At 37.1% G+C, this 15,707-nt stretch overlaps 1 protein-coding gene across 2 annotated transcripts in view; it reads left to right on the forward strand.

Annotated features, from left to right (window-relative positions):
- The window catches only part of LOC139152808 (sushi, von Willebrand factor type A, EGF and pentraxin domain-containing protein 1-like), a 118,510-nt gene that overhangs the window by 82,565 nt on the left and 20,238 nt on the right, over window positions 1-15,707 (forward strand). For both annotated transcript variants that reach the window (XM_070726150.1, XM_070726151.1), the window contains exons 18-20: window positions 8,098-8,325; window positions 11,723-11,947; window positions 12,873-13,166. In XM_070726150.1, the coding sequence (XP_070582251.1) occupies window positions 8,098-8,325; window positions 11,723-11,947; window positions 12,873-13,166 (747 nt within the window). The remainder of the gene's footprint in view (window positions 1-8,097; window positions 8,326-11,722; window positions 11,948-12,872; window positions 13,167-15,707) is intronic.

Raw genomic sequence — 15,707 nt, forward strand, 5'->3', positions numbered from 1 at the left:
TTTTGTCCCCACGGATAAAGTCCAGGTGGCTTATAGATTGGGTCATATCCGTCCGTGAGTCCATCAGTGAGTCCATCGGTTCACGCAGATATCTCAGATATTTTGACAAAATATCATGTGACCTTGGTGACCTTTGACCTCAAATATACATTATTGTCCATAACTCAGTAACCACAAGTGCTAAACCTTTCATATTTGGTATGATGGGACACCTTATGACGCCACATATTGTACCTCATTAATTATGCGCATATCTAATTTTGAGCGAGCCAATAGAGCTAGAGGTCTGATTTTTGGTATATAGGGATAAGTTAACAATATAATTTGTTTGACAAAACGTCACGTGACCTCAATGACCTTTGACATCAAATATACATATTCGTCCACAACTCAGTAACCACAAGTGCTACACCCTTCGTATTTGGTATGATAGGACACCTGATGACACCATATATTGTACCTCATTAATTATGCGTATATCTTATGTTGAGCGAGCCAATAGAGCTAGAGGTCTGAATTTTGGTATATAGGAATAACTTAGCAATACAATTATTTTGACAAAATGTCACGTGACCTCAATGACCTTTGACATCAAATATATATATTTGTCCACAACTCAGTAACCACAAGTGCTACACCCTTCATATTTGGTATGATGGGACACCTTATGACACCACATATTGTACCTCATTAATTATTTGCATATCTAATTCTGAGCAAGCCAAAGGAGCTGGATGTCCGATTTTTGGTATATAGGGATAACTATAGGGTAGAAATCTAAATATGCCCATCTAAATATTAGACATCTACCATCGAGAACAAAAGAAATTTGCTGTAATTTGAATATTTAAGGAGTTTAAGCAATTTCACTATAAATAAAGAACCCCTGCCTCAAACTCCACAAAAGTTGCTAGACATATTTTGCCGTTGTCATGCCATTGCTTCGTTTAATAACCAGTTAATCAAATGCCTAATTGACAGGAGGAAATTCAAGACCATATTTGAATAGTAGTATATATTGTCCTCAAAATTACTCTATCTCGGCCCAAGTACTCATTGCCTTCAGCAATACTGCCTTGTTATTATTATTATTATTATTACCTTTATTTCAGGCCATTGGCCCATACCAAGAAAAACATTAAAATGTAGGCATTACAGCGAGAAATAAAGTTTATAAAAGAATAAAAAAACTACTGAAAATACTAATACAATACATTCCTACAATGCTGCCAGAAAGTTGAATTAAAGTAAAAATCAGAATTAACACAACTGTATATTACAAAATTCTTGCTTTCTGTTAATCTTTTGCAAAAGTTCAATAGTAACTTTCCTTGCAATGAAGCAAAATTCAAAATATTTCTTGATACAAAATTGTGACTGATACTTGCATCACGTTTAAGATCAAAAATTATTTGCAATGCATTATGATAAGCCACTTTTAGAGTTGACATCTGTCTAGCACTGTAGTTACACCAAACATTAAGACAATACATACTATATAAAAAGCTTCTAAAAAGGGTACATTTCACAATCTGTGAACAGCAGCTAAAATTGCGCGCAATCCAATTAGCTCTAGCATAAACACATCGAAGTTGCCTGTGCATATCAGCGTTGTCTTCCTCCGACGAAGAAACAATATATCCAAGATATTTTTTAGTGTTAACAAATTTAAGAGATTTTCCATATAAAAATACGATAGGAATTCTGTTCGGTTTCCAAGACCTCGGGAAAATAGCCATACAGTCTGTTTTAGTGGGATGAAAAACAATATCATGCTTGTCCCCATAGTGTTCACATATGTTAATTAATTTTTGTAATGCTTTTGCCGAGGGGCAAATCAAAACTAAGTCATCTGCATAAAATAGGTGATTAACAACTGTGTTACCAAACAGCATCCAACACAGGCTGATTGTAGCTTTGTACTTAGATCGTCTACATACACAGCAAAGAGCATAGGTGAGAGATTGCTGCCTTGCCGTACGCCATTAATAACACTGAATGCGTTTGACAAAGCAGACGCCCATCGTACAAAAAATAACTGATTTGAATACCAATACTGTAAAATACGGACTATAAACAATGGTATACGCCTATTTATCAATTTTCTAAACAAAGTCCAGTGATTTACCCTGTCAAATGCCTTAGTAGCATCCATGAAGCACAAAAATATGGGTGTATTATGTCTCTTATAAAAATCTACAATTTCTTTAAGTATGAAAATGCACATATCTGTGGAATGACTCCTTTTAAAGCCAAACTGGAGATCACTAGTAACAAGTAAAGTTTCAATTCGTGATAAGATACACAATTCAAAAAGTTTAGAAATCGCTGTCACCAAAGCCACAGGCCTGTAATTATCGACCAAAGTAAGATCCTTAGATTTGTCTTTAACAATTGGACAAATAACTGCATGCATAAACATATCTGGTAAATAACCATGGACGAAAAAGCCAGTAAAACAAAGGCTCAAAATGACACACAGGACTTGATCAGCATAGATCAAATGCTCTGCAGCAATACCATCGTTACCACAGGCTTTACCTTTTTCAAGTTTGTTTATACATTCTTTAATCTCACCGACAGTAACCACCATTTGATTATGAAAATCTATTGTGTCTATCGAAGACATAACAGATGATTTATCACGAATAGTTTTGACAGAATTAAGCAAACTTTCATAATGTTTTTTCCACATATCAACAATATTATCATGACCAGTACAACCGCTCACACTGGTTGGAATAGCGGCATGGCCACCCTTTGCATTATGAACAGAATTCCAAAACTTGCGTGTACACCCTCTGGGTACATTTTTTACGTCGTGATCGTTTCACTGTGTATTTCAACATATTCTGTTTATTTTTGATTGAATCATTTTAAAGTCACTTTTTTAGCTTTTTTTCTGAAAACCACTATTTTCAATTTTTCCTCAAAACCACTGATTTGATTATTGTGATATTTGGCATGGGTGTTCATATAGTTGCAATGCCGTCAGAAATGTTCAAAATTTGGTGATACATGCCTTGTATTATTTTTAAACAATATTTTTATCCATTTTTATTTTATATTTACTTGATTTTGCCTCGCTTTCGTTAAAGCTACCGTCTGCACATGCGCACAACTCTAGGACAAGAATCGAATCGGACGTCATCTTGTTTCTCGTTCTGGGTACATTTTTTACGTCTTGATCGTTTCACTGTGTATTTCAACATATTCTATAGTTATGAAGTTGACAGTGATGCACTTTTGCGGCTGTCGTGTATTTTTTGGTACGAAAGGCGCTTTTGATCGACTGAAGAATGATGGCCTCCGTAGGCGATAAACACCGGTACCGGCAGGCATATCAGTTCTACTGAGGAAGCAATCCACTGGCCCGTATAGGTCAGGGGCTCACTTAGGGGAGAACCACATGATTTCCGGGGGGGGGGGTATGGAGGATTTTGAGAAAAAAATGTCACCAGGTGAAATAAAAGAAAAAAATTAAGCCTGTAATGGTTTGAGAAAAAAAAAATTCTCATAACAGACAGAAATAAAGAAGGAATTGTCACAATGCAGTTGAAATGAGCAAAATTTTGGAAACTTCATCCTCATGTATTCTTTGCTGGCATGCTGCCATAGGCAGCGCAAATGTTTTTACCACAAGCAATTCTTATGTGTTTTTTTTTCCCAGCGCTTACGATATAAGCATTCACTACTTTACACCTCAGTGCACTCGATGTTTCCCTTCCCTTTTCTGACCCAAGAAATCATATTTCAGGATTTCTGTTGCAATATCTCAATGGTATAGGCAATATCTAGATGGGACTATTCGACTTCTGTAAATTGTGAAAATTTAAAACACAAGACAGGAGTCAATAAACTAGTGTTAAAACCAATATATTATTCTCTCAATATAAATATGTTAGAAAGATTACAAGTTGACAATGAAAATTGAGGAACAACAAATATAAAGAAATACAATGTGTGAGCCTTGTTTCTCTGACCACAAAAGATAACACCCCCCCCCCCTGAGAACTTAAAAGGAATTAACTATTTTAAAGAAAAGCAGGTATAGTAATGATCACAGTTGATTTGCCAAAAAGTGTTCTACAATTGAAAGTTGTATATATACTAGACTTTCCATTTGTTTTCATTTGTTGGAATGTAAAATGAATACATAAACCATCCTGTGATATGTGAAACAGTGGCTTAAATTTGAAAATTCACTGCTACTCCATTTGAAAAAAAAATTGATGCAGGTCTGACAGTAGAAATAAAAAAAATGCTGTCTCTCTGACCAAAAAAGTTCCCATACCCACTTCCTGCATACCCCCCCCCTCCCGAAATCAAATGGGTCTCCCCTTAATATGCGCATGCGCATATAACAAGTTAGCATTGTTTTGGAAGGACTTACGCCATCTTGTGTCTCGCGTCTGGTGCGAATCTTGACGTTTTTTGGGGTTTTTAGCGTGTATTTGATGATGTTTTGTAAATATGGAGTTCACAGTGATGGTACTTTTGTTGCTGTCATGTATTTTTTGGCACGAAACGCTCCTTCGATAGACTGAAGAATGATGGCCTCCGTACTCGGTACTCCCCAGTACCATTGCTTCAGCGAGGCAATCCCACTGGCGGCCCGTACTAATAGCTGGGTGAGAGCGAGGGAACGCTCTGTCCTTCTACCTCCATGTCATAACAAACTAGCGTCGTTTTATGTTGATGTACTGTCCTTTCGACGTAGCGATAACTTTTAGTTTTCTGTTGCTTATTTTGGGTAATTTCGACAGTTGTGCATTGATTTTGACATCATTGTTGACTCCGATCGCTATTACATTTACAGTGTGTGCATGCTTATATTGACCTAGCCCTGCGTACGATGCTGTGTGTTCCGCTACAGCTAATCACCCCGCTCACCACAGCCCTGCAAAGACCTGTACGTAGGGTGAGCGGGGCGATTAGCTGTAGCGGAACACACAGCATCGTACGCAGGGATATTGACCAATTTACTAAGGAAGTACGCGCACTTCAGAATCACGGCATAATCCGACATGGTATAAATTTGGCATGATCATCAGATCATACATGATCCGAGATTGCACTTTAGCAAGGTCACGATAACTAATGTTGTTTGTTTCACTGTCGTTTAATACCTATATTTCCACTAAAAAAACATTAGAATTTCATCCTTGCTACTTTGAAATCGTGCACTGGCATGCATGTAGTTGTCAACATCACTATGCTTGAATGTAGTAGACTCTTACTATGAACATATCGACTGTCACTGCATATTGCATATGTGTGCAAGTCACTCCATATCATATCAAAAAATGTATTATTGCGATGTTTGAGCTGCCAGAAGCCAGAATTTACAGTTTACGAGAAAGTTATCTTACATGTAAAACTCAGTTCTACTGTGAACAAAATGCAAGCTATGTTGTATAACTATCGTGAATAGCATAATATTTTGTACCTATCACCGTGTCAGAAAATCAGAAGGAAACAACCAGTCAGACAAACTGTGGTCAGGATGATACTGTCCAATTTTAATATTTGTCTCTCAGCACACACCAGATACTCATGACTGTAAAACAACATTTCCATATAATTGTATATTCAGTTTTTATATTTAATTTGCTTTTCACCATATTGTACGTCCTTCCCTGCACTACATAATTCAAAATTAAATATTGTCTTTGGCCTATACATACTTGAGGGGTAAGCTTATTTAGTCTCACACATTAAAGATGCACTGTTGACCTACAGAGTCCCAACTTTTTATCATTGTATTGTAGATAGGTGTACACTCCAAATACTAAGTACAAGTGTGGTGAGTGTAACAAGCAAATGTTTTTTAGTCAATGGCCCAATTTATTTTCTATATGATGGACAATAAATACATGTGTAATCAATGCCAACAGTCCAGTTTAAGTAATTTGGTTTAGATTAGCCATTGGCTAAATTTTCTCCCCTTCTGTATTATATAAGTTCACCGGTTCCTGTTTTAGATATTGTTGATCCTATTGAGTCCCATCTCTAATTCTTAATTCACTTTCATATCAGGGTTGTTGATACTTAGAATCCACACTTGAACTTATGCTGGAGCAGTAACCAACCAGTTCAAATAACTTTCATTTATGTCCAAACAATTTGACTTTTTGCCAAATTTCACATTTATGGCAAATAATAAACAGTAAGGAGGTACAAAGGACGTCGGTGCCCCCGGGCCCCATGTTTTATATACTTGGCATGTACATGTAGCTATGATTATGGTCAATGATCTTTTTTGCATTGCGATGTTGCCGTAAAGTGTGTGGGGGTTCGAATCCTGTTTGGGTTATAGTAAAAAGTTTATTTATTATCTTTTTGAAAATATGCAAATGTGCCCAAAAAAGCCATATTTGGTAGAATATCTTATTCATAACCACTGGTCACACAGCATAAATTTGGTATACAGGTCCCCAAGGGTAACCTAACTCAAATTAATTCAAACTGTAATGAAACATGTGAGTTTGTATTTTTAGGCAATTTTTAGTAGAAAATCTTTAAAACTTGTTTTCTTCTAAACCACTCATCACACAGCTTTGATATTTGGTATACAGGGCAGCAGCGATGTACTTATTCAGATTTGTTCAAATTGTGATGAAATAATTTTAAGGCAGTTTTTGTCATTTTATGCTCCTTGTTGAAACATTTTTTATGAGGGGTTTAGCTGCTAACGACTTTGCTAGGTGAATAAGTATTGTAGTACCTGTAGATATTGTGAGTTCATTCCTCATAAAAAGTAAATGCATCCAGTACCGGGTAAAGACCGTGTCATATTTGATGACACATACTATACATGCAGTTGTTCATTCAGAGATTTACTGGCACTGAAAGGCATTTAGCGGTATCAAATTATTACTATCTTGCATATAATGAATCATCTTCTCAGGAACTACTTGTCTAATAGGTCGTCAATGTTTCAGGATTTTTATGCAACTGCCAGTATAAGTGTCCACCTTGTGTGAGAGACAGATGGCAAAGACACCATAGGCCTAAATTTTCAGTTTTCTATGCTGGCTGTTGTTGAATGTCTGTGTATAGAGAGGGTTTTAAAGTGTGAGCCATACTGAAACAGTTCTGTTGCCATCAGAATATATTGACAAAGGATCTCTGCACTCATACAATCCAGTATGCTATGTATATCTTTCATACAATCCAGTATTATGCTATGTATGTCTTTCATACAATCCACATCTACAGTAGCTACAGGGACTTTGGGCCCATTTTTCAAACATCTTTTTCATTCTCCAATCTCATATCGTTTATTTCAACAATATGTTTTATTTAACACAGCACGATTGGGGTTAAATTGTCTGTCTGCTTGTCCGCCAGATATGTGAAGTTCTTAACTAAAAAAGTATTCTTACAATATCTTATATGACCAGTTGGCATATTTGTATTTTTCTTCAGGTTGTTTTTCAGTTTTTAGCTCCCATATATGCATATGTATATATGGAAATGGAAGGTATTCTTATAAGGTGGCAAAATGGCGTCTGTGTGTTTGTATGTATGTATGGATGTATGTCCGTTAAGATCAAAAACATGAAGACCACAACACCCACAATCTTCATATTTGGTACCGAGGCGCACTCTAGGTTGGAGATGTGAAGTTGTTCAAATCAAGATGTTTGTGTGAAAAATATGCAAATGAGATACAAAAAAGTGAAAATCAGTGAAGATGCTGCAACTCAGGAACCATTGGGCAGAATGTGTTGATATTTTGTAGGCACAATCAATCCTTTGCACAAATGCCAATTTTACAGGGATGTCTTTCATTTTGTATTTTTAAGATTTTTTTGGGTAATTTTATACCTACTGAACTAAGGATATATAATATGGTGATTTAGTAAGCATTTGTACAGTAAACTATTTGGTGTTGAAATGTGTTAAAAAATCATTAGAAAACACAACTGAGGTGTTTATGTTTCATACAATTGTTGGCTTGTTTTGATAAGTATATGGGAGCAAACAGTGACATCGTCACTATTTTTATCAAACGTGTTCACTTCCTGAATCACAATGTCTGATACATCAAAGCTAGGATTGTAATCTAATCATTTCCTTTTCTGTTTACAGAGGGAAGCATTTCAGATGATGGTGAAAAAACCTGTGTGAAGCCTCCAGTGCTTGAAAATGGGCATATTTCTGTAAATGATCAGCCTTATTCTGAAAACAATGCTGTAGTGAATTTTCCAGAAGGAACCACACTACGGTTTACTTGTTTTAGTAGCCATAGGTTACAGGGACATTCTGAGACAAGTGTTTGTCAAGACGGCAGTTGGACATCTGTATTCCCTACTTGTGGTATGTTTATATTTTTACTGTATAGGTTATTACATCTGTTTCAATGCTGAACTAATGCTGCTTTGTTATATAAACAAGTCACACATGTTCAACAAAGTAGGAGAAGTTCTGTTGTTTTTCCAAGCATTCCTCGTTTATCAATTTCGTTGCCACTCTAAATTGAGAGGTTCGTTTGCGCAATCGCAGATTGAATGACCTCGTTGAACTTTGATGTGCGCATGCGTATTCAATCCCTGAATGCATCAAACAGATTACAGTGGGAATCTATGCACGTACGTGTTGCCTACGTTATCTGACGCGGAAATGGACGATGACCTGCCACAGTGCAGCCGGGTAATTCCTACCGGGTACCAGTCAACTCGCACCTTTTCCAACCCGCCCAGAACCAACTCGCCCGATTCCAACTCGCCCGATACCGACTCGCCCAATGCCAACTCGCCCGATACTATTTTGCAATTTTTATGAGTACTTGGTACGTAAAAAAACCGTTTTATTTCTTAAAACAGCCTACAACAAATATTTCTAACATTGAGAACCACAGGTGCGGCTAGGGCTTGAAATATGTGCTAACACGGAAAAGTTTTTATTTGCGAATTTCATGAGTTTTGCAAATCTCTTGAAAGAATAAATTTCGTTCGGTTTCTTTATGTATAGGGAAAGTTACTGCAGTTACTGGCTCATGTCTTTAGGAACAGTAGGACCGTCTTTTACGAGTTACTGGCCCGGCATGAAAATAGCTGGCCTCGGGCCATCGGGTTTGCGTACATGGAATCTACAACTACATCTCAAACAACAAGCGACTTGGCATAGGGCGAGTTGGAATTGGGCGACTTGGTATCGGGCGTGTTGGAATTGGGCAAGTTGGTTCTGGGCGGGTTGGGAAAGGTGCAAGTTGACTCTAATTCGTAATAATGCTGGGACCGATCACTTAGCGAAGGTAAATAGGTTGTTTACTCACCAATTTCAAGCTGATTGAGACCTCAATGTTCGCTTTGCCGTCCATTTTCGTCCGTGTTCATAACGTAGCGCCCATTCTTGCTAAATTCCCGGGGACAATTCATTGGTATTATCACTGTATGTACTATAGCCTAATGATGAAGTTTCGGAATGCGAATAAGGGGCCTAAGTTGAACTTGAAGGCGACATGCAAAGTAACTGATTTCACTCCGTGCCCAATGTGTCTAGGTCGGTTCTGAATGTGTGACATACACGTGTTTGACTAACAGCAGTGTATCTGTATTAAAACCTGTATCTCGAGCAAGCTTAACATATTTATGATGGGGTTTGACTTTATAAGGGACAGTGGAAAGTACGAAGTCAATGTCAACCCCTACCCACGTACTACCCTAGTGTTTGGGTATTTGGAAATAATCTTATGAAGTTTGTCAAATGCCTCAACCCCTGGAAAGACAACTTGGAAACATTCAGTCAATAAACATAGCTCTTTATCAAAAATCTGCACTTCCAAAGTCTTTGAACCATCCACAGTTCGGCGATCATCAATTTCGCTGGCTAGGCTTGACCAGGCTAAACGAATACAATTTGGAAGGGTAACCGATTTTCAAAAATGTCCCCCAACATCCCCCGTCAACGTAGCTCAATGAAACTGCCATCCTTTGTTCATCTATATTTATCGATTGAATAACTCGAATGACATTGCTCACAAACACATAATTACGCGAAAATGGGACATTTTTGAACTGCAGGTGCTTGACCTGTCACTGCCGATACTGAAAACATTGAGGTGACGATCGCACTACGTCAAACAGAAAGCTCGAATAGTTGGCAAATTACGACTTATCATGCTCTCTTGCTGCCATGATGTTGTAGTGAGGTTAGTCACGAGGTTAACCACGACCGAATTTTTCCTAACTTGGCCTTGCATAGCGTTAAAACAAAGGCCGAAATTAGCCGATGTCCCAAACCAGACACGAAGACTTCGAAGTCAGTGACGTAATCGAGTTGAGATCTGGGCATGCGCAGTCGTTCAAAAACGAACCTCCAAATTAAGAGTGCCAACGAACTGTTTATCATCTGTCAATTATCATTAGCTCACATTTGGTATACCGATGTGAGGTTATCATATAAGCTGAAGTTGGTGGCATCTGTATGTATGTATGTAATTATGTATGTATATGTGTATGTGCATACAACAGTATATTCGTCAACATCGAAAACACGCAAACTGCTGCACGTTTTAGCTTGGTATTTGGTTTGTGGACACATCCTGGGCTATAGATGGGATTTTGTTCAAATGAAGTTTGCATGGCCCAAATTATGCAAATGAGCTTAAAAATGTGAAAATGGTCAAAAAATAAATAACTCTAGAGCCACTGTTTTGATCGCTTTGAAAATTAGTGTGAAAGTACCTTAGGTGGACCTTATACAGTTTTATGTATATTGTGAAGATGTCTTGAATTTTTATTTTTGCTTAATTTTTTGTTTATTTTCCTCAGTTTTAGTAAAAGTTCTTCTTCTCTGAAACCACCTGCCAAATTGCTCTCAAATTTGGATTGGATATGGCTAGTTTTCAATCGGTTCGAACCCACAACATACGGCATCAGTCGCCTAGCGGAGAGGCCACAGAGAGAACCGCTCGGTTAAATCTCCACTCCCAAAAAAAGATTGGTTCAATAGCCGGCTACGTTGTTACATTTTTCTGACTGAGACCACTCCATACGTTGTAGAGTTCGTGAAGCACTCACGCATGCATGCTCACTATCACACATCGCTCATACAAACTTTATCGAAGGTGTTACCCTATTAATTTACTCAAGAAATGAGCTTTATCCTTGTTTTTGTGTTGCATCATGTCTAAAATCAATGAAAAATCTTTCATAGCAGTCTGAGTAATGTATGGCAGAAATTTATCACAAAAGCAGGCTATGATCCAGTGCAGCATTAACCCTTTGAACCTGGCTCGGACATAAATGTCCGATGACGCCATAGAATATAAGGGGGTCAGGGTGCAAAGGGTTAAATAACGTTTTCAATGAGGAGTCACATGACACAGTACATTGGGAATTAAAATTTTAACAACATTTTGTTGTTGTAATCTTTGTTTTCTGTCACATGATTAGTTTTTGAAAATGGCAGGAAATCTAAAATGAAGTTAAAACGTTTGAATTTACAAGCCACTGTGGGTATTTATAACAGTGTTATATTACACATTTTCAGTGTTTAATGGGTCTTATTTAAAGAAAACTCTTTTGTAAAATGGGGATATTTTGAAATCTATTTATTACACGTTCACAGTTGTTGGGGCTTTAAGGTGTATCTACACAGACAACTCTGATGTAATGCTAAATGTGTTTTGTCAACAACAATTAATGACCACTTACATGTACCAGCAAGGACTGTGTCATCTATGAATTAATGACGTTTTTATTTTCTTAAGTTGACAGGCGTAGCTGTGGATGTCCTGAAGCCACAGAAAACATCGTAATTTATTCCAATTCCAAACAGATAAGTGGCTGCTCATCCAGAATATTTCCACCAGGAAGTGTAATCAAACAACGTTGTTCTGATATTGGCAAATTCTTTCTGACTGAAACATCTGCTACAACTTCATTGGATAGAGTGTGTTACAACACAGCATGGACTCCTACAGCAGCTATGTGCCGTGAGTTAATAGCTTCATTATAAAAAAGTGATGACTATACTCTTCTTTGTGTCATGTTCAGCCTTTTGTGTCTACAAAAATTTAGTAATCAATGATTCAATAATAATAGGAATAGACGTGTTCAGTACTTCATCATATTCAAGCTATTTTCTGTATCCAAACTTTGATCTGTCATTGATGAAGATACCAAACAGTAATGTGTTGATGGAAATTCATGGTATTAAAGTCTTAATCCAACGATTTTGTAGGTCAATTGTACCACAGTTGCTCTACCATTGGTTCTGGCTATTGTCAGAGATTTGAATTACTAACTTTGTCAATGAACTGTTGAAAGTAAACAATAACGGTGCACTTTACACAAAGCATTGCTTCAGTGCGAAACATTTATAAATTGTCAAATTTAGTCTTCTGGAACTGATCTGAAATGACTTGTTACATTTGGATTAAATTCAAAGTAAAATCTTTTTGTAGGACAATTATTCAGTATTTATTAGAACATGTTCTGCTTTCAGATTTTGATTCTGGTATTTAAAAATTGACTCTTTCTGGTGCACCTGGTAAATGCTGAAATTTGCTGTTATGACCTTATTTCACTGACACAACGAGAGACCCTGTATTGTCAAGCTAAGTAGTAGGTGTTTTAACATGCTTTTAAGGGAGTAGAATAAGAACATGGCAGTGGTGAACAAAAGTGGAAAAAATTCTACTGGCCCTTTAAGATTTAATGTTGGAAATATTTGTTTTAACATTATATTGTCATATCAACCAATGGTGCCGTTCATTTCATTTTGCTTCATTTCACAGGCGGTGACAGTGAATTATTGTCACCATACTGGTAAATACACTGTATATACTGCTTTTGCCATACATATGAAATATTAAAACTTTTTCAGATTATTCTTTTTTATTTTTTTTTGTTGTTCAGAAAGGTCATTGGGAGAGATTACCTGGGAAGGTGATTCGCCAAGAGAAGTCACTGCAGATGGTAGATTAGTTGTTTATCCTCTCCCAGATACAATTTTCTACATTGACTGCCGATCACAACATTACAGCACCAGATACCTTCGATGGAAAAAAGGAAGCGAATCAAAGGGTTCATATTCCACGAGAAATGGATACATGCGACTCAGATTCAGGCCACCAAAGATTGGCCAGTCGGGAATATATACTTGTACATATGGAAGGTCACATTTACATTCCATCACTGTACAGATGCAAGGTAGTGTGGACTTTTCATTCAATTTAATCTGTATGACTACGTTTTTCTAACTCCATCAGATGTTTACTTGTAGATAGTGGCTATCAGATGTTGGCAATTGGTTAATCAAGCCTTTTTTCTGTTTGTATGCATTGTGTACTGTAATACATATGTGTATAGGTATGTGTATGTACAGGTATAGGTCCCATTTATATACTCTGCACCAGGTTTGTGCCAGGCACATAGTGAAGAAAAGGCACTCTGTGCCAGAGGTTTGCACCAAGCAAACGTTCAAAAATCTTTGCAATATATTATACCAGTAGGTACTAAAAGAAGTAAATTAGGTACTACCAGTAGGTGACATAAAAATATGCCCAGTGATACAATGATTTTGAAAAGACTGGTGTAATTGAAATGGAGAAAGTTGACCAAAATGTTCACTGCTGTCAAAGGCTGAAAAGAAATATCAATGAGAAAATGTTGATCAGTCTGCAAGACAAACTTTTAATGAATCTTAAAAGGGAGATTCTCGGAAGTGAATGTCAAACACTGGCGGTGCTGTACAGACTCTCACTAATAGGGACTTCCTAATATGTACATAGAGACAATCGTGGAAGTAAAGATTATAAATAAATTATAACTGGTTACATATACATTTGTTAAAATTATCATAAAATGATTAATACTGAAATTCTGACAAGAGTGAATTGTGATCTTTTGATAAGTGAGTACTGTATTGTAGTACATGTTCTCCAGTGCAATCAAGTTTAAGACAAGGATCGGGGAAGTGTGGTAATGTTATCTGCAAACTTACTTCTTGCTCTAGGCTTCTTGAATTCAAGTAGACTAATTGCTGGTTCTGATCATTTGAAATAGTTGTCACTCATATGATGAATGCATTGCCCTGCTGAATGCTGAGACATTCCCAGTCACTGCATTTGACTCAGAAACTCATGGATTTATTTACTTCTCAGAGGGATTACATGCTGCCTCTGCTCAAGGCAGCGTTTCTAAGCCCATCGTTTGTAAAGTGACCTCCCCAAGCAAGGATCGACTCTCTGCACTCAGAATCCAATTAAATTAGAATGTCTTACCATAGCAGTGTTTCATCTACGCTGCGCGATTGCGGAGTGCCCACTCTTTGGTGTGCTGCGCACCGCCAATTGTGCGTAGAAGGGGCGACCCATCACACTCTGCACTGAGCTGGCTGGAATGGCATATCAAATATGGGTGTCACACTTCGATGCCTTTGACCCATTATTGGCATCTGTTAATAGTGTGACAACAGGCACTGTATAGTGTAGCAAGAACTTTTACATGAAAGGGATTAATTTTAGTTCGATTTTGATACTTTTTGAACTGCTTCAATCAAATGCTGTTGAAACAATACCACACAAATTTTGCATATGAAAGCCTGTCAGCCAGTTTAGAGTTACGTTCACAGAAGTTCATTGCCCTAGCTAGGTAACGCTTGTGTCACATCATCTCTGTACAATTGAGAAAAGGAGACAAACTCAAGTTTTTGTGCACTGTAATGTCCATAACACTATGAATATAATTCTGGTAGTAAAAATTGACATGAAAAATTTTACTTTACTGTTACAGAAACATGTTCAGTTCAGTGAATGGCATTGCACTGTGATGGGACTGCATGCAATGAAAGTCACAAGCAAGCTGTGGTGTCAATGGGTCTGGTTTTTTAATTCAATGAACAGACAATGACTCATTTTTTGGGCAAATAAACCCTAATTAAGTTAACTGTTGGTGGCAACCAGCCTTTTTCTGTTTGTTATTTTCTCATTGTAAAATGACTGACAAAAGGCAATTCGAGCGAATCTGACATTGAAAAACTCTGCATTCAAAACATGGAAGCCTGAGGCCGACCTCCCAAGTTGTTTGTTTTAACTCCACTAAATCTGCTTTCAAGACTACATGACCAGCTAGGTCACTAGAAAAATGCAGCTAACTGGTTCGTATAGGGCAATGTTGATCCTAATGTTACATTGGTTAGCGATGATATAAGCACAGTAAAAAATAACAAACAAGTACTGTAACATCTTTTTCAGAAGCTACAAAACATTCCTTTATAACTACTAAAGATTTTTTCTTGTTTTATGTAAGTGCACACAGTTCAGTTAAAAATCCCCAGAAGGTACAGGGGAAATGGCTTGCTTTTGTTCGTATATATGCTTTAATGTACTTCAAGCCTTAATAAAGCAAACATACTGAATATGTACAAACAAACATACAGAATATATCCTCTTATAGAGGATGGTGTTTGCAGCAAGCAGCATGGATTATGTAAGCAAGTGATTTATAGCTTGTAGTATGTATATCACAAGTGACATCATTGCAACATTAAAACTTACATGTAAAGACATGATTATATGTTTCAGTTAAATCCCCACCCCAAATTTTAAAATCCCCTCAAAAATTCCTGTAGAGGGGGACCAGTCCTCCCCTGGTGTAGCATCCTAGATGAACACAGACTATTATCATGTGATAGTGTTTGCTAGTCAGTTTTACCAAACTTTACCATGGTTTCCATATGTATGAAACTTT

Source organism: Ptychodera flava, chromosome 16 (genome assembly GCF_041260155.1).
Source record: "Ptychodera flava strain L36383 chromosome 16, AS_Pfla_20210202, whole genome shotgun sequence".
NCBI classification, from domain to species: Eukaryota; Metazoa; Hemichordata; class Enteropneusta; family Ptychoderidae; genus Ptychodera; species Ptychodera flava.